The sequence below is a fragment of the Heptranchias perlo genome, chromosome 5 (assembly GCF_035084215.1).
Source record: "Heptranchias perlo isolate sHepPer1 chromosome 5, sHepPer1.hap1, whole genome shotgun sequence".
In the NCBI taxonomy this organism is placed as follows: Eukaryota; Metazoa; Chordata; class Chondrichthyes; order Hexanchiformes; family Hexanchidae; genus Heptranchias; species Heptranchias perlo.
The window spans coordinates 53,978,395-54,005,177 of record NC_090329.1 but is presented as its reverse complement, the minus strand read 5'-3'; the positions used below and the strand labels follow the sequence as shown (position 1 = coordinate 54,005,177).

The 26,783-nt window shown below is 40.9% G+C and overlaps 1 protein-coding gene across 2 annotated transcripts in view; it reads right to left on the bottom strand.

The window, feature by feature from the left end:
* otofa (otoferlin a) overlaps nucleotides 1-26,783 on the bottom strand; it is a 397,912-nt gene that overhangs the window by 153,552 nt on the left and 217,577 nt on the right. The window contains exons 7-9 of one of the 2 annotated variants that reach the window (XM_067983769.1): nucleotides 20,459-20,482; nucleotides 7,820-7,887; nucleotides 2,764-2,890 (exon numbers count right to left, since the gene is read on the bottom strand). In XM_067983769.1, the coding sequence (XP_067839870.1) occupies nucleotides 2,764-2,890; nucleotides 7,820-7,887; nucleotides 20,459-20,482 (219 nt within the window). The remainder of the gene's footprint in view (nucleotides 1-2,763; nucleotides 2,891-7,819; nucleotides 7,888-20,458; nucleotides 20,483-26,783) is intronic. The other variant, XM_067983768.1, reaches the window with a different exon arrangement.

The following is a 26,783-nucleotide window of genomic DNA, read 5'->3' as shown; positions in this document are numbered from 1 at the left end:
GCAGCCCAGGGACACCCGAAGAAGCTGATGATGGGCATTAGGCCTGTGCCCCCTCAGACCAGAGGGAGTCAGGCGGAAAGGCCTGCAGCTGCAGTTCTATGTTTGCTCCTGTTGCCCTGTTTACACCGGGGGGGATGCAATGGAGCCACGTTAATGGCCTAGCTCACCAAATTCAGTGGGGCTGCACCTGTCCAGGGCCCAGGCAGAAGACCAGGAAAACTGGCTCAACTGTGTCTATATGCAGATTTCTTTGGCCTAGGGTTGGACATATTCCTGGAGGTATCGTCACATGCTCCTCCCGCCTCCGACTGCCCTGCCCCCACGCTCCACAATTGGTCGCCCGACATGTCCATCCTCATGAGGCACCACCTTTCCACGCCAATTGCATAGTGAAAAGACTCTTCATTATCCGATTGGATGATTTTTGACAATCAGTAAAACAGCCCTTTTTCCCCCAACTCCAATTATTTTTAGAAGTATACACTGGAAGTGGTGTCCTGGAGATTAACCTTTAATTCCTGGAGACTCCAGGACAATCCTGGAGGGTTGGCAACCCTACTTTGGCCGTATACAGGCCTTGGCCCACATGCACAGGTGGCAGCATAAGGTTGCCTCGTATCCCTCCTTTGATCATTCTCCTCTCCCTTCAGAACCTGCAAACAGAGTGCGAAGCCAAGAGAGAAAGCTCCTTCATTCCATGGTGATGAGGCACAAATAGCAGGTGGGGTAAAGAAACTCTGAATATATTGTGTTCGAGAAAAAGGATTGAGTCAACTTAAAGAGCAACTCTGCTCCCAATGCAGCACCTGCTTTACTTGGGCACTGAATGGCTGGTACACTTTTCAGGTCTCTGATTACATTAAGAATATAAAAGTATAAGAAATACGAGCAGGAATAGGCCATACTGCCCCTTGAGACTGCTCCGATATTCAATAAGATCATGGCTGATCTTCTACCTCAACTCCACTTTCCCGCCCTATCCCCATATCCCTTGATTCCCTTAGTATCCAAAAATCTAGCCATCTCAGTCTTGAATATACTCAACGACTGAGCATCCATAGCTCTCTGGGGTAGAGAATTCCAAAGATTCACAACCCTCTGAGTGAAGACATTTTTCCTTATCTCAGTCCTAAATGACCAACCCCTTATCTTGAGACTATGAACCCTAGTTCTAGACTCTCCAACCAGAGTAAACAGCCTCCCAGCATCTATCCTATCAAACGCTCTAAGCCCTCTCTCCTCATAGGACAACCCTCTCAGACCAGGAATCAATCTAGTGAACATTCATTGCACCACCTCCAAGGCAAGTATATCCTTCCATAGGGAAAGGAGACCAAAACTATATGCAGTACTCCAGGTATGGTCTCAACAGAGCCCTATATAATTGCAGCAAGACCTCCTTACTCATATATTCTAACCGCCTTGCAATAAACATAAGAAATAGGAGCAGGAGTCGACCATACGGCCCCTCGAGCCTGCTCCGCCATTCAATAAGATCTTGGCTGATCCTTGACCTCAACTCCACTTTCCTGCCCAATCCGCATATCCCTTGATTCCCCAAGAGTTCAAAAATCTATCTATCTCAGCCTTGAATATACAGGCTAACATACAATTTGCCTTCCTAATTGCTTGCTGTACCTACATTTTAACTTTCTGTGATTCTTGTATAAGGACACCCAAATCCCTCTGAATACCAACATTTCTTAGTCTCTCACCTTTTAAAAAATATTCTGCTTTTCGATTCTTCCTACCAAAATGGATAATTTTACATTTCTCCACATTATACTCCATTTGCCACCTTCTCTCCCACTCGCTTAACCTGTCTATATCCCTTTGCAGCCTCTTTGCGTCCTCCTCACAGCTTACTTTCCCACCTAGATTTGTATCATAAGCAAACTCGGATACTTGGATACATTACACTCGGTCCCTTTATCTAAGTCATTGGTATCTATTGTAAATAGCTGAGGCCCAAGTACTGATCCTTGCGGCATCCCACTAGTTACAACCTGCCAACTCAAAAATGACCTGTTTATTCCTTATCTCTGTTTTCTCTCCATTAACCAATCCTCAATCCATGCTGTATATTATCCCCAATCCAATGAACCTAATCTTGTGTAACAACTTCTTGTGTGGCACCATATTAAATGCCTTTTGAAAATCCAAATATACTATTGGTACATTTGGTTCCCCCTTATTTACCCTATTAGATACACCCTCAAAAAGCTCTAATAGATTTGTCAAACACGATTCCCTCTTCATAAAACTGTGTTGACTCTACCTCATCATATTAAGATGTTCTAAGTGCCCTCTTACTATGTCCTTAATAATAGATTCTAGCATTTTCCCTACTATTGATGTCAGGCTATAGTTTCCTGTTTTCTCTCTCCCTCCTTTCTTGAATACATTTGCTACCTTCCAATCTGACCCATTCTGGGTCCATGGCCTAATTTGTATTTTATGAATGAGCCTAGCGCACAATAGGTGCCACAGATCCTTCCAGGTCGCATTTTGTACCATCTTCACAGGATGAAGTTTTCTGAGACCCCATACCACTGGTGGGGTCTCGCATGCAGCAGGCGGCTTATTGGAAAATTGTATCTGCACTCCCCACTGCATGCGAGACCCTGGGGTTTTGCAACATTTCACTACCGGGTTTTATTTTAACAGAGCAGTATGAGTCAACGATTATTGGAGCAAATACAACCATAAATTAAATTCTAATCCGACACAAAGGTATACAGTTTAGTCACTGTGTGAAGTTACCTCTTGTTTGAGACGTTGGTGGTGACTGCAGTGACAGACGCCAGTGAGATGGTGTCAGGGTCCAAACCCCCTCCAAGCCGCATGGCTTTTCTGTCCAAGTCTTCTGTTTCCAGAACAGCAGGTTCATCTGGAAGAATCAAAGCAATTTCTTTTTAATCAAAAGGATCCAGAGCTCTTCACGTTGACCTACGAATTTTTTTTCCAATCAAGAGTATTCTCCAAAATAATCTTTCCCTTTGTAAAATCATTCAATTACATTAACTTTTCAAGATGCTGATCATAATCTTAACTTGATTCAGTTCAGGATTCTAAAATTCTTGCTGATCATTCTTAATGGTGACCCAGTGGTGAGTGCATTTTCTTTGTTTTACTCTTCTTTCTTGCATGACCTCGAGCTTTTTAGAGCGAATCCATTTTTATCTGAAAGCTATTTGGTTTTTATCCTCCCATAACTAATAATTTGAATCATTCCTTTTTGTAACCTTTCCTGTCTCTTCCCCATACTTTTCCTCTACTTTAAAAGACTGCATCTAGTCTAGAGTGGCAATCAAAATGAACACATGAATGGACACAAAGGGAATTTGGGTTACATAGACACGGAGATTAGGGAGACACGTCGTGGTCATAAACATAAAATAGGGAGGAGATGATATGAAAGAGTCCAAAATTAAAGTCTGAGGGCATGTGGTCGGATGAAGTTAACTTGTGGACAACTTGGAGTCAGCTTGGAGTGTCCACAAACCAATGTCCAGGTTCAGAGTCAGTTGTGGAGAGGGGGTGGTTCCAGAAGCCATTCGAGGGGCAGGGAATCAACTGAGGTGCTGTTGAAGGTTGTCCAGTGAAAGCAACAGGCTGAAGAGGAACAGAGAACTAACTGACCATGAGCCAGCAAAGGTTGATCCTGGGTTAAAGCGGAAGTGTCTAGTGGACTCAAGTGTTAGCAGTACACACAAGTGGATCCAGCAGACCATCAAATGAGTGAAACCCAGGGATCAGAGCAGTCAAGTCCAGGGAGCTAGGGGTGGGTGAAGGGTTGATCCACAGGATAAGTGCAGATGAGGGATCTGGTCTGAGGAATAGCTGTAGGGTTGCAAGGATCACACAAGATCAGGAGCAGCAGCAAGATTGTGAGGAACGAGTCCAAACCAGTCCAGTGAGAGCTGATTTAGGCGTTCTTAAGGACATGGAGCACATCAATAGTCATGGGAAGTATGTGTATAGCAGCAAAGCAGAATCATTCAGCAGTGTGGCAGCAGCGTCCGGAGCAGGACGGGAATCAGCAGGGGCAGTTCGGAGCTAGCCCAGTGTAGAGTGAAAAAACCCCGCGGAGGAGCAGAAACTGATCCCACAGAAGTAGGTCAGGTAGTGGAATAGAGGGAGTCTAGCAGAGAATATAGTCTCAGTAAAAGTGGCGGTGAAGTGGGGGGGGGGGGGGTCACAGAAAAGCTCAGAAACCAGCAGAGTAATGAGATTCGGCCTCAGGAGATTTCTGCCCGGGATTCAACACAGCAGTAGAGTAAAGCTGAGAATTCAGCAGTGCAGTAAAGTACAGTCCAGAAGCTCAGTCAGTAACTGCAGCAGGTGGGGGCTGGGCACTGTGGACTGGAACAGCTTATCTTAAGGTTGAAGAAATTGAGTGGCAGAGTATAGTCACAACAGCCAAGTCAGACAGTGTAGTACAGTACAGCAGGTACTGTCCAAGAAATCAAATGTGAGCAGAGTCACAGATGTCAAAAAGAGCACAGGTAAATATACAGAACAGGGTCGGGGGATGGACGATGCGCGATTGAACTAAAATATACCCACTAGTAGAGTCATGGAGTTTTAAGCAGTGGGGTGGTGAAGGGAGGGAGGGGAGGGTGTTGGTGGATAGGATGGCAATGGATGGTCATGGATGGATTTGCAAAGGAGGAGCTCAGTAGAGAGCTGCCAGCCTGATTGCTATCTTGATAGGATAAACAACAGAGATAGAGTTTACATAAAGAAAACATTTTTTAAAATTACTTTTACTAAAATTCTGTTAAATAGCTTTTTCCTCCATGTTTCACTTAATCTGTTTTCCCATTTCTTTCTTCTTTCATTTTTGATTGTTTCATTGATCCAGTCCTCTTTCCTGTGCCAGTATGTATTTCTTTCATGAGTTTCACTGTTAAAATAATTTTTTCATTTTTACACTCTTATAATCATGCTATTAGTTTTCTTTTTTTTAACCTTAGGTAATCATTGCTTTCGAATCGGGGAGGAGGTAAAAGTTGCATTTTAGACTTATAGCAATTATTCAGTCCTACAACTAGCCTAGGAGAAAAACCATTAGTGTCACTGACTTGTGTGGTCTTGGATGAGGAGGCAAGATTCACTGACACTAAAAGAGGATGGAAGTGATTATTTTGCTAAGACTTGAGAGGGGATGGATGAGACCGCTCACATTGTTAGTACAGATGATGAATGTGACTAGTTTTGGGCTGACGCTCTAGCTAGAATAGTTAAAACCTATTTCATGGCTTACACAAATGATGGATGCAGTAATTTCACAGCTATTGAAGTGAAACAAAATTAGAATTTAATTAAATGAGTCAGCACAGACACAGCTGCTCAGTCGAGTATACGGTAAAATACGTGATCTTTTTCATGGTCTTCCTAGATGTAATTAAAAAGAGTTTGCCTTAGAAGTCATGCACACTGACGTATCTTGTCTTGTCAATCTGAAATAGGCTACCATGTCACTTTTATTGCACAGTCCATTGAATTTCTTGTACTTTACTCAGATACTTTAGTTTTCACCATGACTATTTTATTTTTAATTTTGAAGATAGAATGTAAAATGTGTTACATAAAGGATCCTGGACTGAGGAGTTTTGGGTCAAATGGAAACTTTGAACAACTGAGCATTGATCTGGCTGAAGAAACTCACAATCTTCCTTTGGAGAAAGTACTATTGACTGGTCTTCAAATTGAGAATTAGATTTAGAAGTACATTAGTTATATCAACTCAGTTTCCCAATGATGCTCTTAAAAAAAAGCAGGAAATTGTTTTTCAATCAAAAGCTAATATTGGATTTATTTGGAATTTGATCACAAAGGCACTGAGTTGATTGATAGAAGTATTTTCATTAATTTCCAATGTCACTTCACTTGCAACATAACTCAATATAACAAAAATCTGATTCTTCATTGGTCAATATTTAATTTGATATTATAGTGATGAGGGGGTTGAGATTCTCCAAGTTTAAACAAGTGATTTGTTTGCATTAGCTCCAGGAGATACTGCAGCCTAGATTTTGTGATAGTTGTCATTTTACCGCCAGTGTTAAAATAATGCCAATTAGAAAATCTACATTTCATCTTATTATGCTGCCTCATTGGAGAAGATAAAGAACCAGGTAGGTCTTTCTGCGAAACAATGGACAGAGCAAAGATTCTTTGTAATAAATACTTCATGACAGGCAGATGGTTCTGTATCATTGAAAGGATGGCCGTGCATAATGGTCCCGAGTTTGGTTTGGTTTGAATTGAATATCAGGTGGGTGGTGGGTAGACTGATTGAATCCCCCACTCGATGATGCCGTCAGAAGACCCAAACCATTTTAATGGTGCAGCCAAATACTACAGAGAAATGGAATCAAGATGTCAACTAAACGATTCCAGCAATCTAAATATAGCAGGTGAGTGCCCCTTTAAGTAGCGGTCACCTGGTGGAAGCAGTTAGTATTGATTCATTCAAATGCAGACTATATAGATTTCTTTCAGAAAATAACATTTTGGGATACAGTATATTAATAATTTGAGACATGACTTGATGTCAGTGTAGCAACAGGTGACTTTGGATCTATGGTTCCCAAAGCTCTCCACCAATAGGATTTTCCTCTGTTGTAGACTAATTGATGTAGATTGATTGTCATGATTAGTCAAGAACTCCATTATCATTGTATCATGACACTACCAGGATGGTAGAAGGCAAACTAGATTTATTTTTTCATCTAGCAATTCCTACGTTCCTGGGTCGTCTAAAGGCTAACTTTGTCCAGTTCCTGACAGACTAGTTTGCTTTGGGACCCAGGTATAGTGACTGACATGAACAGTTGGTGCTCGATAATATCGTCATTAAAACTTTATTTTTTAAAATGTATTTATAAGAACATATGAAATAGGAGCAGGAGTAGGCCATACAGCCCCTTGAACCTGCTCCGCCATTCAATAAGATCATGGCTGATGTTATACCTCAACTCCACTTTCCACCCTATCCCCATATCCCTTGAGTCCCTTAGTGTCCAAAAGTTGATCTCAGTCTTGAATATACTCAACAAATAAACATCCACGGTCCTCTGGGGTAGAGAACTCCAAGATTCACAACCCTCTGAGTAAAGAAATTTTTCCTCATCTCGGTCCTAAACGGCCGGCCCATTATATTGAGACTGTGACCCCTAGTTCTAGACTCTCCAGTCAGGGGAAACCTCCTCTCAGAGGGATCTACCCTGTCAATCCCTCTAAGAATTTTATACATTTCAATGAGATCACCTCTCATTCTTCTAAACTCCAGGGAATATAGGCCCATTCTACTCAATCTCTCCTCATAGGACAACCCACTCATCCCAGGAATTAATCCAGTGAACCTTCGTTGCACCCCCTCTAAGGTTACTTTAATTTAGTCTTCACTAATACACATAATGCAGTAAAATGGACTGTATGATATTATATTGCTCCATATGCATCAATAAAGTATGTTTTCTAGAAATTATTCATTACTTATGGACATTATAATAGCTAGGCTAAAAAAATCCTTAAACAAATGGGTTCACAGTCACATATATAAAAAGTTTACAATGATTTGTTTTGTCTTTACATTTTCACATTTTGTTTTATATTTCTCTCTGTTTCCTCTTAGGAGTGACTATTTTATCACTATGTTATTGGTTTGCAAACTATTTACTGCAGCACATTCCTTAAGAGCCCAGCTCTTTTGTTAAACCAATAAAGTCTGGACTGAATTGTTTGATGGAATATTACTAATTCATTGTGAAAGAGGAATTAAACGTTATGTTGGCCTTACCTCCATGACTCTTCTTGTGATCATCTTTAGAATGACGTGTCTTTCCCAGCTTCATTCCCGAGAAAACTCCTTTACCACTTGTTCTGTAAAACAAGCAGTTATAATGTAAATTATATTCACATTCAACAGGATCCTATGGCTTGGATGTGTTCATCGTATGTTTCCTTCTTTATTATGTGTCTTTGTAAAGGTGAAGGATGGATAACAGGGTTTGCAATCTATATCCATATGCATTTTATTCAGTGACAGCATCAAGTATATATTTGTATGTATATCATGGGACAAAAAAATTTGCATTGTACACACTTTAATGTGATATTATAGAAATGTGAAATCACTTGACATTTTAACTTGTGATACTATGTTTGAAGTTAACCTGAGAAATATGTCAATGTCTTCAATTAATTTTATGTCCCCATTGTTGCCGATATGAGGATTGTGTAATACCTGATGGAATGAAGATAGAAAATAGTAATGTGTAATTGGAATGACAACTGGGAGCCATTTGTCTCGATGGGCATCAAGTCAGGTGGCAAGTTGGCACAAGAAGTCAATTAGCAAAGAGTGATTTTTTTTATTTTGAGAATACAGTTAAAAAAAATAGGAGAGATAAATTTAATGAATGAATTACCTATCTTGAAGACTATAAAGTTATAAATGTTCAAGTTGAAGATTTCAAGTTGCCCGAAAATTAAGGGCAGTTTGGAGCTGTGGCCTGGGACAAGTTTAGGGTTGTCTGAAATAACTTCATATGAGATCTTAAACAAATTTAGGATTGTTGGACCAGAGAAGGTGAGACTGACTTCTAATCCACTACATCAGTTAGTTCCCCAAATATGCCAGCTTCTAAAAATCAGCCTTGGGTATAATATTCTAACATTGTTGCTGTCAGGAGAATTCAAGATCTGAAATGCTACGAATTTGGTTATTTTGGGTTTATTTGTGAAGATACAAATTTGGAGCATTTTGTGTTTAGAAGTGCCTGCCCTGGTGATCAAGGAATCTGTAACTGGAGTTTCAGCAACAAAATTACATTTTTGAGAATTATAATATATTTAATTCCCAACATACTTGATCTCTAGTATTGTTTTTGTGTGTCCATGTCTTATCCCCAGCAGTCTAACTGAGGAGTTTACACATTAATGTTCTCTGGTGGCTGATGGTGGTATGTGTATGACCCCTAGTGGTCTCGAGGGATGGAAATGAGATTATGTTCCCTTGCATTAATCTGAATAATTGGGAACAGTCTTCAGCTTTTCCAATTCCTACCTTTCATGGCATCCAAATCTTAAATATTTATTTTAAGGTATACAATATTTTTATTTTCGTTGGCAGTTGAAAGGTAAGCATCTGGCATTTTGTGAGGTTAGTTTTTATTTTATAATATCTAACCTTTGCCTGTGCAATGGCAGTGGGTGTTCGTCGGAGTCCCTGAAAGTCTTGTGAAAGCTGTCTCCTTATATTTGTAGTCGCCGTTGAACATCAGATTTGCACTTGAATGGTGCAGATATGAATTTTGGAACCTTTGACTCCATAACCAAAATAAAGCCAAATGCTCCATCATATTAAACAACCTTAACAGCTTTCAATATGAATGCATCTTCCAGTTTATAACATTGACACATATTGTTTTCTGGAAACTTCCAATGCTAATTTTAAAGTAGAAAATAACTATAATCATTTGTAGGGTTATTAGAACCAATGCAGTTTTCTTTCAAAACAATTTTATTTTCATTTGAAATTCTTTGTTGCTCAAGGGGTTAAGTAGTTCCAGTATAGCTATTTTTAATACCTTGTTTGCTTCATGTTTTCACTCTTAGCCTTCCTCTGTCCTCCACATTGCCCTCCACTAACCAAAGAGGTGGGTCAGCAGGACATGTTTGGACTTATGTCTGGTCCAGGTCATTTGATGTCAGGGTATTACATACATTAAAATATACGGTACAATCCCTTTGCCCATTTTTCCTTTTCTCAGACATGGAGTGTGCCACAACCACAAAATCCATCATCTTATGGACCAACTCCCAGCCAAATACCAGCAAGACCCATTTAGAGAATTGACATCAATTGAGTCTTGTGCTATGATTTTAATTGGGGGCAAGGGGTAAGCGTAGGCTCGGCCCGGCTCAGTGACGTGAGGCCTGGGCCATTTTAATTCCCAGGCCACATTTAAATATACCAGGTCCGACCACCGCCCAAACCCGGCATCAATGTTGTCAGTCCTGTGGGCGGCAGTCGGGCAGGAGGCCGCGACCAGGGACCTGAGGGAGTGGTCCCCGACAGTCAGATAAGTGGTGGGGGGTGGTAGGTATTCGCAGTCAGGGGTGGGAAGCTTAGGTCCCTAGCAGGCATGCCTCTTCAGGCCCCGCAAGGAAACCTCTTCTGAGCCTGCTCTTCCATTGCGCCAGATTTCCCTGGCGATGCCAGCACCGGGCACTGACTTCGCGACACAAAGTTAAAATAGCGTCAGGGTCTGATTGATGTCATCAGACCCCGACTTTTTAATTTTATTGAGGCCCTCGATTGCCTGCGACATGGGCCTCATATTTCTCCTGAAACCCAAGAGTTAAAGTACAGGTTGGCGTGAGTGTGGGTCAAGCCAGAGGGCAGGATGCTGCCTCTATTTTAAACCCCCATGTGCCCCATTCCTGTTGGTGCAGAGTCCATTAGACTTGGAGCTGATCCTCTGAATGGAAGCCCGCCACTTTTCTATTAGATACTGGTCGCGGCTCATTCCAATTGTTCCAAACTTAACTTTGGCAAATGTTCTTCATCTTTTTGGCTCAAGTATAATTTTCTTCTAATAGTGTACTGATTTATTCTTAATGAATACCAAAAATATCCTTAATATTTTTGTTAATGATATTTAAGAAATGGGTAAATAAAGGCACCATAGTAAACAGCAAAATAAACACATCAGTGACCAGTGACAGGGAACCTTTTCAGAATCTCACTTCTGTCGCCATCTCAGTTTCAACAATTCGTTTTTGAAGAAGTATCTTTGTAACTTGTCTAAGCAGTGCATTATGGATCAAAGTCAGATGAAACAGTATTCCAAAATATTAAATGGCAGAAATACAACATGGAAGCTAAAATTGTGGTAACATACATATCTCAGAATCATGGGAGCTGTTATATTGCCGTGCTCTGAAGAAACTGGTGCTGCTTCTTATAGCTTAACTCTTTCCCTGATCATTTATATTCTTGAGTTTCCTTACTTTGATATAAAACAAGCCCCCTCCACGACTGACTGCAAACACCGAGTGTATGCTTTCTGTAAACCAGAATTTAAAAAACTGTTGTAAAACAATAGTACAGGAGACTCGAGGGGCTGAATGGCCTACCCCTGCTCTTAATTCGTATGTTCATATGTACTAGTAGTTTTTAGACAATTACTTTGAAGGAACTAGTTGAAGTCTTCTGCATTACTATATTTGGAAATTCCTTGCAGCCAGAAGATTTTCTAATGATGAAGTTAGCTACCCCTATTCATTAATTTTATCATTGTCAAGCAAGTAAAACTTTCATTGTTTTATTTAACTAGCATTTTTTCATGCTTATATAAAAATATCAAAATTTTCACTCATAAATTTAATTAGAAGCCATTGTAGTATCTTAATATATCAAGTGAATCTTATGATTTATAAATAGATAGATTATCCTAATTAAAAGCTGTTCACTTAAAAACAATTTCTTCTTAACAATAGCATATCCCTCAGTGCCAGATCAAATAAGAACATCAGTGAAGAAAATTCCTCATACCATCGATTTTGCTTAAGTCCTTTCATTAAGTTCTTTGGCAAATTCAGCTTAATTCTAAGTCCAGCTGACTGCACTTATAGTTATGTGAACTTGGTTAATTAATGAGTTCTGAGCTTTTTCTTACATTAATATTAGATCTAAACCATTTGCCTCAAATGCAAATTGTAGTTAATTGTTGGAAAAAGAGCACAACACCATTCAACAATGCATATGTCAGGCGCATTTACTTAACAGGATGATGTCTACACCTTTAAAAATACATACATTCTTTCTTTCCTGTGGCATCTCATTGTCATAAAGACGTGTACACAACCAAAAAAATCTTAATTTTTGAGTTTTTGTTGAGTAAATTTTACAAATATGATCTTTTGTTAGATTTTTGACCTCAAGAATCAAAATATTACTACAGTCCTCAAAAAAGTTAAAAAGCCAAATTTTACTTTACAAATATGTCTTCTGGGTAGAATTCTCTAAAGTAATTTTAGATATTGGCATCTACTTTCTGAAATGTACAAATGTTACATACCGTATAAAACTCTTGTTTCTTCAGTTTAAATTTCTTGCACCCGTCAAAATTTCCCACATTGGAAAAAAAAATTAAAAAAAAAAATTCCTCAGAATATATTGCTCCTCTAACTGTTTTGCAATCGCATCTTGGTGGTGATATTGATGGCACTCAAAAAGAAAGGAAAAGCAACAAATGGAAAATGTGACAAAAAAAAACCTTTAATTGGGACAGAGGCAAGAGACTGTGCTGCTGTGAGAGGGCACCTGATGAATGTTGCATGAGATGGAGAGAACCTGAGACTCTGAAAAGAATGCTTAGATCATTCATTCACACTGGATCCATCCTCCATTTCAAGGGAACCAGTGACACACACAACCTTACAGCCATAATCTCCATGAAATACAATTAAACATTGCCAAAGTCACTTTCCTCCGTATAACTTCAGCATATGATGAAATCCTACCATTTCTATTTATTATTCATTATCAAAATTTAAACCTGCTTTTTTTAAAAAATACATGCTTAGATATTAAAAATGCCAGTGAAATGACTGCTTGTCTTTTATCTGCCCATTTATTCTTATTTATTTATTAGAAATTGTTTAGTCTCATATACTTTAAGGTACTCTTACCTGAAATGCTGTTTTAGATGACATAGGGTTTTTATTTCTATTTATTTATTATTTATTGAATTCGAGCTGCATTCTTAATTAGTGGCTCATTGTAAATAATTAAAGGCAGTCAGATATAGATTTCCCTGTGTTCAGAGTGTTTAGTGACACACATTGAATTTTGTAACTACTAAAAGGTAGATGTTAACTGTTGCTTGTATTTTTAATTAATTTAATGGAGAATGTTCCGACAGAGGAAGGACTGCTGAGATGAAGCACTTAACCCCTAATCGGTCACTTTTGGATTCCCGTTTTTAAAACCAACCCCAATCTATCTGTGAAGAATAATTTTGGGCTGAACAGGCGCTCTGTAGCCACCAGCAGGCTGACATGTAGAAAGAATGGACGTGGTCCAGTGATATCACTGCTGGGTGCGCTGGGTACAATGGACTATGACGTGGTGTTGCAATTCTATATGTTGGTTGAGATCCACAGTTCACTTATAAACTAGTGCTGCAAAAGCTGAACTATGGTTTTGGCTGGTAGCATTTTACAAACTGAAATGCTGCCCCTAAATTGCCTGTAGAGAGAAAAACTATACAAACTCAGTTGTTCACAGTACTGAGAGAGTTTGAGCAACTAGGGACTAAATTAAAAAGCAGGACCACAAAGGTAATAATCTCTGGATTATTACCTGAGCCATGAGCAAATTGGCATAGGGTAAATAAGATCAGGGAGATGAATGCGTGGCTCAAAGATTGGAGAGGGAGAAGTGGGTTTTGATTCGTGGGCCACTGGCACCAGTACTGGGGAAAGAGAGAGCTGTTCCATTGGGACGGACTACACCTGAACCGTGCTGGTACCAGAGTTCTAGTGAATCGAATAACTAGGGAGGTAGATAGGGCTTTAAACTAAATAGGTGGGGGGGTGGGGGGAGGGACCCGGTGGAGAGAAATCTAGAAAGCTAAAGAGAAAAGACAAGGAAGCAGTGCAGGAAAGTGATTAGGGTAAGGATAACCAGATTGTGTCAGGAAGGGACAGAGCGTACAAACAAAAGAGTGCACTAACAAATAGGGTCCGGGTAAGAAAAAATGGTAATAAGACAAATAGGGCCATAGTACAAAAAATGTTAAGATGTCTAAAAATGTTAAAAAGACAGATCTAAAGGCACTGTATCTGAATGCACGAAGCATTCGTAATAAGGTAGACAAATTAACAGCGCAAATAGATGTAAATGGATATGATATAATAGCAACTACAGAGACATGGCTGCAGGGTGACTAGGCTGGGAGCTGAATATCCAAGGGTATTCGATATTTAGGAAGGACATGCAAAAAGGAAAAGGAGGTGGGGTGCTGTTGTTAGTAAAGGATGAAATCAGAGCAATAGTGGGAAAGGATATTGACTCAGAAAATCAAGATGTAGAATCAGTTTGGGTGAGTTAAGAAGCACCAAGGGGCAGAAAACTCTGGTGGGAGCTGTCTATAGGCCTCCTAACAGCAGTGGTAATGTAGGGGACGGCATCAAACAAGAAATTAGAGATGCATGTAACAAGGGTACTCCAGTAATCATGGATGACTTTAATCTACATATAGACTGGCCAAACCAAATTAGTAATAATACTGTGGAGGATGAATTCCTGGAGTGTGTACGATATGGTTTTTTTAGACCAGTACGTTGAGGAGCCAACTGGGGAACAGGCTATCCTAGATTGGGTATTGTCCAATGAGAAGGGGTTAATTAATAATCTTGTTGTGCGGGATCATTTAGGGAAGAGTGACCATAACATGATAGAATTCTTCATTAAGACGGAAAGTGAAGTTGTCCAATCCGAATCTAGGGTCCTAAATCTTAACAAAGGAAACTACGAAGGTATGAGGAGCGAGTTGGCTATGATAGATTGGGAAGCTTCATTAAAAGGCATGACGGTGGATAGGCAATGGCTAACATTTAAGGAACGAATGCATGAATTGCAACAGTTATACATTCCTTTCTGGCGCAAAAACACAAAAGATGGCCCAACCATGGCTAACTAAAGAAATTAAGGATAGTATTAGATCCAAAGAGGAGTCATATAAAGTTGCCAGAAAAAGTAGCAAGCTTGAGGATTGGGAGCAGTTTAGAATTCAGCAAAAAGGACCAAGAGATTGATTAAGAGGGGAAAAATAGAGTATGAGAGTAAACTTGCGAGGAACATAAAAGTGGACTGTAAAAGCTTCTACAAGTATGTAAAAAGAAAAAGATTAGTGAGGACAAATGTAGGTCTCTTACAGCCAGAAACAGGAGAACTTATAATGGGGAACAAGGAAATGGCAGATCAATTAAACAAATACTTTGGTTCTGTCTTCACAGAAGAGGACACAAATAACTTCCCAGAAATGCTAGGGAAGCAAGGGACGAGTGAGAAGGAGGAATTAAAGGAAATTAGTATTAGTAAAAAAAAGTGCTGGAGAAATTAATGGGACTGAAAGCTGATAAATCCCCAAGGCCTGATAATCTGCATCTCAGAGTACTAGAAGAGGTAGCCATGAAAATAGTGGATGCATTGATTGTCATCTTCCAAAATTCTATAGATTATGCAACAGTTCCTGCAGATTGGAGGGTGGCAAATGTAACCCCACTATTTAAATAAGGAGGGAGAGATCTGTTGGCCTAACATCAGTAGGAGGGAAAATGCTGGAGTCTATTACAAAGGATGTGATAACAGGACACTTAGAAAATATCAACAGGATTAGACAAAGTCAACATGGATTTATGAAAGGGAAATTGTGTTTGACAAACCTACTGGAGTTTTTTGAGGATGTAACTGGTAGAATAGATAAGGGAGAACCACTGGATCTGGTTCATTTGGATTTTCAGAAGGCCTTTGCTAAAGTCCCACATAAGAGGTTCGTGTGCACAATTAAAGCACATGGGATTGGCGGTTATATACTGGCATGGATTGAAAATTGGTTAATAGACAGGAAACAGAGAGTAGGAATAAATGGGTCTTTTTCAGGGTAGCAGGCGGTGACTAGTGGGGTACCACCGGGATCAGTGCTTGGGCCCCAGCTATTCACAACATAATGATTGATAATGATATAATCAATGATTTGGATGAGGGAACCAAATGTAATATTTCCAAGTTTGTTTACGACACAAAACTAGGTGGGATTGTGAGTTGTGAGGAGGATGCAAAGAGGCTCCAGGGGGATTTAGACAAGTTGAGTGAGTGAGCAAATACATGGCAGATGCAGTATAATGTGGATAAATGTAAAGTTATCCACTTCGGAAGGAAAAACAGAAAGGCAGAGAATTATTTAAATGGTGATAGATTGAGAAATTTTGATGTACAAAGGGATCTGGATGTCCTTGTACACTAGTCACTGAAAGCAAACACGCAGGTGCAGCGAACAGTTAGGAAGGCAAATGGTATGTTGGCCTTCATTGCAAGAGGATTTGAGTACAGGAGCAAGGATGTCTTACTGCAGTTATACAGAGCCTTGGTGAGACCACACCTGGAGTATAGTGTGCAGTTTTGGTCTCCTTACCTAAGAAAGGATATACTTGCCATAGAGGAAGTGCAGCGAAGGTTCACCAGACTGATTCCTGGGATGGCAGGACTGTCATATGAGGAGAGATTGGGTTGACTAGACCTGTATTCACTAGAGTTTAGAAGAATGAGAGGGAATCTCATTGCAACATATAAAATTCTGACAGGGCTAGACAGACTGGATGCAGGGAGGATGTTTCCCCTGGCTGGGGGGTCCAGAACGAGGGGTCACAGTCTCAGGATATGGGGTAGGACATTTAGGACTGAGATGAGGAGAAATTTCTTCACTCAGAGGGTGGTGAACCTGTGGAATTCTCTACCACAGAAGGCTGTGGAGGCCAAATCACTGAATATATTTAAGAAGGAGCTAGATAGATTTCTAGACACAAAAGGCATCAAGGGGTATGGGGAGAGAGCAGGAATATGATATTGAGATAGAGGATCAGCCCTGATCATATTGAATGGCGGAGCCAGCTCGAAGGGCCGTATGGCCTACTCCTGTTCCCATTTTCTATGTTTCTAAAAGACATGAAAACTGATGTGATCTGGCAACGGCAAAATCGGTTCAGCCTGAGTTCATTAACTGCCTCTTACAAAAAAAAGCAGGACATGTATCTGGTGGTGTTGGCATTGGAGGTTATAATCAAATATTCTACTGGGTATGACGAGTCTCTGCTGCTGGGGTTTGGAGAGGGAGATTATTGTTCTCGAAGATGGGCAGCACGCCAGAATTGAACAGTTGAGAGGTGAAGATGGATTAATATTTGGAAATTTTCTTTGGTTACTTTTGGGGATCAAGAAATGTTGATGCAGGAGTTTCCGTTGAGATATTAGATTAGTGAGGTAGTGGTAGAAATTGGACACTGCTGCACCTATTTTTTGTGTGCGGAACAAGGGCAAAAGCACCAATTTCTTGGTTCTGCCTCACTTGCACCAAGCATGCCTAAAATGGATCCGACGCCATATTGAGTTGGATGAAATTCATTGGGGTAATTTTAACCCCCAAGAACGGGTGGGTTGATGGCGGGTGGGAGTTGAACATAGTTGTTTTTTGGGTCGTAACCGCAACCCAGCTACACTTCCAGGATTAACGTGGGCGTTTAAAAGTACAGGCTTCCCACCGGGAATGCAAAGTCCGAAAATTTTGAGGTTACAACACAAATAAACATTGGCATCTGAAGCTCATTGGAAATATGCTGATGAGGCCCAATTTGGGGTGAGGCTCGGGTCTCCAGTTTCTGGCAAGCTCTCTGAGCACATCATCTATTACAGGCCCAAAAACAACCCGCAGAATCCAAGATCGGATAGATTGTATTTGATTTGTGGAAGGAAGTGGGTTGATGCACTGAATGGTCTTTTTTTGTTCCATACTTTTTGATATTCTAATGGATCATAGCCAATCACACTATATGTCACATGTTTAAACAGTGTCTAGATGCTGCGATGTAGCTGTCCTGTACAAGATTATTTTTTACAGTTAAGTCAATGGATTCAGTGCTGCCCACCTGTCAATGCTCGGAGGCCAACTTCCTACAGCTGCATAAAAAGATGAGTTAAATCTCAAGCTCCCCTGCTATTGGTGGTGGGTTTACTGAAATCCCCACAGACACAAGATATCAGTTATACAATTGTTATTTTTGTTACCTTTTCACATGCTGCAGACTCATTTATTTCTCTTTAATAGTCTTTGTTAACAGTTTCACTCATTTAAACTGTGAAGTACGTGTGAAAATACAATCAAGAGTTTTGGATTGAGTGAGTTTGTATGATGGAATGAAAATCTTGCAACAAAACATATGCGATGGCTGTAGGTGATAAACGGAAGGAAAAAGTCTTTCAACTTTTTAGCTGTCTCAGCAACCTCAAAAATCTAACAGAAATTGGTGAGTTGAAGGACCAGGGGAAGGGGAAAGAAAATCTTTGTAGATGCAGCTTCTCCCAGAGATATCTCTTTAACCAGGCTTTGAAGCCAGGCCTTGAGTAAACAGGACTTTCATCCTCCCAATTAGGATTGCCAACCCTCCAGGAATGCCCTGGAGTCAGCAGGAATTATAGATTAATCTCTAGGCTGCTGCTGTGAGCAACCCTGGAGAAAAATCATAGGGGCATTAAAAAAATTGTATTTTTTTTTGTCTCTGAGCACTTCTGTTTATTGTTATAAAAATATTGGACAAGGGGAAAAAGACAGTCAAGAATCATCCAATGAAGAGTCTTTCACTTCCCAATTGGCGGGGGAAGGTGGCGAGCCGCAAATATGGGCGACCAACGGCAGGAGTGTGGGGGCGGGATGGTTGGAGGCAGGAGATCATGTATGACACCTCCAGGAATATATCCAACCAGAGTTGGTAAACCTACTCCCAATCCTATCAGCAGTAAGGGCTTTTTTTGACCTTGGCAGTAGTGCAGTGACAGCGGTACTGGTGAGAGTGGGGGCTGTTAGGGAATCACAGCATTGCTTCAGGAAAAGGAAGTCCTGTCTCAACAACTTGATTGAAGTTTTTAAAGTTGGTGGATGATGGAAGCTCAGTTAACATTATGCATATAGATTTTCAAAAAGCATTTGATAAAGTGCCGCACAAAAGGCTGTGAAGTAAAGTTGTGTGTTGTGGGATAGGCAGGCAGATCTCAGTTTAGATAACAAATTGGTGGCATTTGCGTAGACAGAGGGTAGTTATTAATGGTAGAGGCTCTGCCAGGGGACTGGTACAAGGTGCACAAATGTGGGGTTAGATTAGGTGCCTGAAAGTACTTCTTTTTGAAAAGAGTCATTGACCTCTGCCATAATTTGCCAAGTACACGTGGCGAGTATGGATTTGATACAAGTCTTTAAAGGGATCTAGTTAAGTTCCTCTGATTAGAAAATATCTTGAGTTATAGAAGGTATATGTGTTAACTTGGACTAGTGATATCCACCACCTACCACCTTGTTCTCCTGGAGCTTGCTTGATTGCCATTGGGTCAGAGAGGAATTTCCCAAATTGGCCTAAGGTTTTTTTTCTGTTCCCTTTTGCCTCTCCTAGGAGTTTCCTGACTGGGGTCGGGGTGGGGGGGTGGGCAGTGCGGTAGGATTGGACGATTGTGCGTAGATTGCTCCATGTCAGGAAAGACATGAACGATGGGCCAGCTGGTCTTTTCCTGTCCTTTGTAGTATGTTCGTATAATTAAAATTGGATTGGTCAGCAACAGGAAAATCAGTGGTAATGTATTTTCCATCACATGCCCAAATAGATGTGCTTCTGAACAAGAGAAAAATCTAGGCTAATGTTTCAACCCAATGTGTCACCCACTCCCTTAGCCTCAACTGAGTAACACAGCTTGACACAGGAGACCAAGTTGGATCAAGAAGTGTGTTGTGAGAAAGGATTAAAGTGAGATATTGGTGTAAGTCAATAATTAAAGACAAACACCATTTCTGGATTGTGTCATCTATTCAATTCACAGTCATGCCACCTTCTTTCCCTCCTGCAATATTTAGGTGTAGTTCTTGTATTCCAGGAAGGCTTTTGGAGCATTCGCAGAATACTACAGTGATGTATTTTAATGGGATTGTGGAGTTTATTTTGAATCATGTTGGAGCAAAATAAATATAGCCAGATGTGCCACGATAACAGACATGATTATCAGATTATTCATATTTTACTTTAGACCAAAAAGTTGATTAATTTGAGTATTACTGTCCTTGACACTATTTATTAAAGATGTAAAATCCACAAAATTCTAAAGTAAAATTGAAAGCATTGTGCGTAAAACCCCATGAATTTAACAGAAAACGTGGGACTGAAAATTCTTCGGGAGGGGAGGGGTGCCTCCTGGTGTAAGTGTGGGGTGTGCCCCCTCGGGGCCTCAGTCATTGACCACGGAAGACTTTCTAGAGTCAGGTTCTTTATTTTACATGCCATTTGTGGGTGCATCTCGGGTGCTTGCATGCCCGCTTCTAGAGGCCGCAAAATGCAGCAAACTGTACATGGTCTGTTGGGTGGGTGGTGGTGTTGATCCCCCTCCCCTCCAGAAAGTACAAAGTTGTGCCTCTGCAGCTCCTTTTGTTAGAGGGATATATTGCAAAGAAAGAAAAAATCCTTTCTTGTTTTCCTTTGGGCATCCAGGTCACAATCCTAGCCTGGACCCCGAAGTTGGATTTGCTTGTGTTAACTGGTGGCCTGGTACACTTGGTCCCACCAGGCATTCAACCACTCGATGCTACGCTGGGTCTCTCTGAATACCCTTGGACATGGGAACTCCTGTCTTTGGGAATCCCTGCCCCTAGTCTTGGCCCTCATATGTCACTGGCCACGCAAGGGGCAGGTGAAGGCTCTGCCCTTTACAAGGCCCCACACAGTCCCTGATTTTTGGCTGGGACCCAGACTATCCAGGACCAACATTGCATTAAGAGTGTGCCAGAAAGGCTGAGGGTTTGCAACCCTACACATCGCTAACCTGTTCGTTAAATTAAACACAAGACCTAATAATCTTCACTGATCTTGTACAGGACGGCAAACATTTCATCTGGGTCCATAGCACAAAATGATTTCTTTCTTCAAACTCTTTATACACTTCACTTTGAGAACTTAACATATACAGACAGAATAATGCCATACTGCAGAATAGGTTATAACAATGACTAAGTGTTGGTGAGGATTGAGGAGGGAAATGGTGTTATCAAGCTCAGATAAATCCAAGCAGCCCAGATTTAATATAATTAAAGGAGCGGCACACTTTTCATTTATTATTTTTAATAAGTGAGGGTTTGTTGCAGATCGATCATTGCAGATTTTGTTTTAGTGTAAGTATTGGTCCAATGCACATTTAATTCAGCTACTCCAAATTAGATGGAATGACAAGTGCAATAGCGCACCCCATCACTGACCCACTGACAGCCTTTGGTCCTGGGTCAAACTAAAGGCTGATGCAGATGTGCAGTCTGTTTAACCTCCTCTCGCTGAAAATGGGGATGCAGCAAGGTAGGAATTGATACATGCTTTGTGAAATAATACATTTTTTATATTGATAATTACATATTTTCATTGGCAGATTGCCAGTGGTATAATTCAATATTAGCTATTCTCCAGCTACCAACACTGATGGAGGAATACCGCTCCTTTAATTATTCGAAGAGATTCTTTGCCGGCATCCCACTTTGTGTTTTGTCACTGTTCCACTGTTATGGATATTCCTGACTGCAGTAATCACTATTATTAACTTTATTGACAACATTTTCTGATACCTACTTTTCTTTGCTTTCTTTTTTCCCCTTGCCATCCTTAGGCTTGAGAACGTCCTTCCCTTTGCTAAATAGTAAATAAACCATAGAGTACAGAAAAAAATCCAAAAATGAGCAACAGAAACAAAATGCAAACAAATGAACTAAGGCTTATAGTTACAAATGCAGTATCTGACTTTGAAGGTTTTTCTGTATTTCATCCCATTAGATACTTGTGAGGGATGGAATGTTGACAACAGTACATATCCATCTGTTTTATGCTGTTTATATATGAGGTGTCAAAGCTATAGAATTGCTTTTTAACAGCAGTAGCATTCTATACCATAACAATATTTTTTTAAAAACAGTTAGAGAGAACCAATTTGTATCTCCAATAAAGTCACTGGATAGTCAACTTGGTTCCTACGTACTTCATGCACAATTGATTCAACGTTACAAACAATGAATGATGGGAACCTAGTGTTCTGAATCAAATTCAGAAAACCTACAAGAAAATCTACCCAACATCCCATTACCCAGGACCCCAATCAAAACACGATGGGGCAATTTCATTGGGCAATTCTGATCAGATAATCTCATACAAATAAATCCCTCGGTATTTCCTTCCTCCTATGATCTACAGATTTTAAAAGCCAAGATTTATGTCAACTAATGACCACTTCTTCATTTATCTCCTGCTCTTTCCAACCTTAGAGGTGTTTTACAATGTGAGCCTTGGACTTTCACCTTGTTTCTCAAATGCATTTCATCGTTCAAATGCACATTTTTAAAATACAGCGGATGTACCAGAGGAATATTTTTCTATAAGGACAGTTATGTGAATGGAGAAAAACTCTGGACTGGTACATGTGGATATATTAGGCCATACTTGCTGCAAAACTCTTGAGGTTTATAGATTTTATTTTATAATCAAGAACTTACACAAGTATAAGGAACTGTGGGACTTTACTTCATTCTTTAATTAAGCTGGCAGACTGTAATCTTAGCCCAGAATTTTCTGTCAAAATAACAACGAGGCTAACGCCACTCACTGTTATTTATGCGCAAATTGCACAGCAACTTCAGGCAAGGGCAGATGTGCGGTTAAACGCAAAAATCCAAAAGTAGCTGTCCGAAATGCGCCGCTCCGCCATTAGCTTCGCGAAAACGTTCTCTCATTGTCTGCCTCACCATTCATATGCATTGAACAACGTGAAGTTCCTGTATTTGCACGGTAGATACGAACTAAACTCGCCACAGAAAGTTAGGGCTTGTCCATTTCAGTCTAAGTACCCTTTATAATGACATGATAAGTGTTAATTACTGCCAAACAACCTCTCTGGCACTGAAAATTAACTATTACAAGTGTGGCGTCTCACTCAGTTCCACAGGGAATGGGTGACTGCCAGACAGACAAGGAGGACCAGGCAGGTAGTGCAGGAGTCCCCTGAGGGCATCTCGCTCTCTAATCAGTATTCATTTCTGAATGCTGGTGAGGGAGGGAGTTTCCCTGGGGAGTGCAGCCAGAGCCAAGACCACAGCACTATGGGTGCTCAGCTGTACGGGGGTGGGGGGGGCTGGGGGAGGAGAAAGGTCAGGAGAGTGATAGTGATAGGGGGTTCTATAGTTAGGGGAACTGACAGGCGTTTCTGCGGCCGCAGACATGATTCCAGAATGGTATGTTGCTTCCCTGGTGCCAGGTCAAGGATGTCACTGAGTGGCTGCAGAACATTCTGAGGGGGGAGGGTGAACAGCCAGAGGTCGTGGTCCATATCGGTACCAACGACATAGGTAGAAAGAGGTAGGAGGTCCTGCAGGCAGATCTTATGGAGTTAGGAAAGAGATTAATAAGCAGGACCTCAAGGGTAGTAATGTCCAGATTACTCCTGGTACCATGTGCCAGTGAGTTTAGAAGTAGGAGGAAAGTGCAGATGAATGTGTAACTGGAGAGATGGTGCAGGAGGGAGGGGTTTAGATTCCTGGGGCATTGGGACCAGTTCTGGGGGAGGTGGGGCCTGTACAAACCGGACGGGTTGCACCTCAACAGGGCCGGGACCAATATCCTCATGGGGAGGTTTACTAGTGCTGTTGGGGAGGGTTTAAACTAGCTTGGCAGGGGGACGGGAATCTCAGCATAGATTTAGAAGGGAGAGAAACAGAGCTAGAAATGGAAGGCAGAAAATTAGTAAGCGAATTTGGAAGGCAGAGGAAACAAAGGCTAGAAAATAGACAACGAGGGAGTTCGGCAATGCTTAATGGTATATACCTCATTGCAAGGATTATAGTGAATAGTGAACAGATGAGCTGAGGGCACAGATAGACACATGGAAGTATGATATCACAGCTATTACTGAAACATGGCTTATACAGGGGCAGGAATGGCAGCTCAACGTTCTTGGTTATAGGGTTTTCAGACGAGATAGAGAGGGGGATAAAAAAGGAAGGGGGGGGTGGCAATATTGGTTAAAGAAACAATTACGGCTGTGAGGAGGGATGATATGTTAGAAGGATCATCAAATAGGGCCATATAGGTTGAGCTAAAGAACAAAAAAGAGGCAATCACACTGCTGGGAGTGTACTATTGACCTCCAAACAGTCAGAGGGAGATAGAAGAGCAAATATGTGGGCAAATTTCTGAGAAGTGCAAAAACAATAGGGCAGTAATAGTAGGGGATTTCAACTACCCGAATATTAACTGGGATACAATAAGTGTAAAAGGTATAGAGGGTGCAGAATTCTTAAATTGCATTCAGGAGAATTTTCTTAGCCAGTACGCAGCAGACCCAACAAGTGGGGTGGGGGGGGGGGGGCAGTTCGGGATTTAGTTTTAGGGAATGAAGCTGGGCAGGTGGAAGGGGTATCAGTGGGAGAGCATTTTGGTGGTAGTGATCATAATTCAGTTAGATTTAGCATAGTTATGGAAAAGGACAAAGACAGACCAGGAGTAAAAGTTCTAAATTGGGGAAAGGCCAATTTTACAAAGCTGAGAAGTGATTTAGCAAAGGTAGACTGGAAACAGCTACTTGAAGGTAAATCAGTGTCAGAGCAGTGGGAGGCATTCAAGGGGGAGATTCAAGAGGTTCAGAGTAAACAAGTTCCCACAAAGAAAAAGGGTGGGGCTGCCAAATCTAGAGCCCCCTGGATAACAAGTTGCATACAGGAATAGATAAGGCAAAGAAGGGAAGCTTATGTCAGATACTGAGAGCTCAATTCTGCAGAAAGCCTAGAGGAGTATAGAAAGTGCAGGGGTAAAATTAAAAAGGAAATTAGGAAAGCAAAGAGAGGGGCTGAAAAAGTACTGGCAAGTAAAATTAAGGAAAACCCAAAAATGTTTTATTAATACATAAATAGCAAGAGGATAACTAAGGAAAGAGTAGGGCCTATTAGAGGCCAAAAAGGTAACCTGTGTGTGGAGGCGGAAGATGTGGGTAAGGTTCTTAATGAATACTTTGCGTCTGTCTTCACAAAAGAGGGGGACGATGCAGAGATTGTAGTTAAGGAGGAGGAGTGTGAAATATTGGATGGGATAAGTATTGTGAGGGAGGAAATATTAAGGGGTTTAGCATCTTTGAAAGTAAATAAATCGCCAGGCCCAGATGAAATGTATCCCAGGCTGTTAAAAGAAGCAAGGGAGGAAATAACAAAGGCTCTGACCATCATTTTCCAATCCTCCCTGGCTACAGGCGTGGTGTCGAAGGATTGGAGGACTGCTAACATTGTACCGTTGTTTAAAAAAGGGAGAAAAGGATAGACCTAGTAATTTCAGGCCAGTCAGTCTAACCTCGGTGGTGGGCAAATTATTGGAATCAATTCTGAGGGACAGTATAAACCGTCGTTTAGAAAGGCACGGTCAACATGGATTTGTTAAGGGAAGGTCGTATCTGACTAACTTGATTGTATATTTTGAGCTAACAAGGAGGGTCGATGAGGATAGTGCATTTGATGTAGTCTACATGGATTTTAGTAAGGCTTTTGACAAGGTCCCACATGGCAGACTGGTCAAAAAAGTAAAAGCCCATGGGATCCAAGGGAAAGTAGCAAATTGGATTCAAAATTGGCTCAGTGGCAAGGAGCAAAGAGTAATGGTCAATGGGTGTTTTTGTGACTGGAGGCTGTTTCCAGTGGGTTTCCGCAGGGCTCAGTACTAGGTCCCTTGCTTTTTGTGGTACATATCAATGATTTAGATTTAAATGTAGGGGCCATGATTAAGAAGTTTGCAGATGATACAAAAATTGGCTGTATGGTTGATAGTGAGTGGGAAAGCTGTAGACTGCAGGAAGTTATCAATGGCCTGGTCAGATGAGCAGAAAAGTGGCAAATGGAATTCATTCTGGAGAAGTGTAAGATAATGCATTTGGGGAGATCAAACAGGGCAAGGGAATACACAATAAATGGGAGGATACTGAAAGGTGTGGAGGTATAGAGGGACCTTGGAGTGCATGTACATAGATCTCTGAAGTTAGCAGGACAGGTTGATAAGGTGATTAAGAAGGCATATGGGATACTTTCCTTTATTAGCTGAGGCACAGAATATAAGAGCAGGGAGGTTATGCTAGAACTGTATAAAACACTAGTTAGACCACAGCTTGAGTACTGCATACAGTTCTGGTCAGCACATTACAGGAAAGATGTGATTGCATTAGAGAGGTTACAGAGGAGATTTACGAGGATGTTGCCAGGACTGGAGAATTTTAGCTATGAGGAAAGATTGGATAGGCTGGGGTTGTTTTCTTTGGAACAGAGGAGGTTGAGGGGTGATTTAATTGAGGTGTATAAAATTATGAGGGGCCTAGATAGAGTGGACAGGAAGGACCTATTTCCCTTAGCAGAGAGGTCAATAACCAGGGGCATAGATTTAAAGTAATTGGTAGAAGGATTAGAGGGGAGCTGAAGACATTTTTTTTAACCCAGAGGATTATAAGGGTGTGGAACTTACTGCCTGAAAGGGTGGTAGAGGCAGAAATCCTCATCGCATTTAAAAAGTATTTGGATGTGTACTTGAAGTGCCATAACCTACAGGGCTACGGACCAAGTGCTGGAAAGTGGGATTAGGCTGGATAGCTCTTTTTCGACTGGCACAGACACGATGGGCTGAATGGCCTCCTCCTGTGCCGTAAATTTTTCTATGTTTATATGTTTCCTTCAGGTTTTAATTGTTGTTGGAGATTTAAAAAAAAAGTAAATTCATTTGTTTTACTTTTTTTTGGTCTCTTTTTTCTCTTTCTCTTAATCCAACCTTTCTTTCTCTCCCTTTATTTCACTTTCTGTACCTGATTTGACATTGAATTCACCATTCAAACTTACACTTCCTTGTTCAGACTCTGCGCTGGTCATTTAACAATCCTCCAATCTGATTGATTAAGG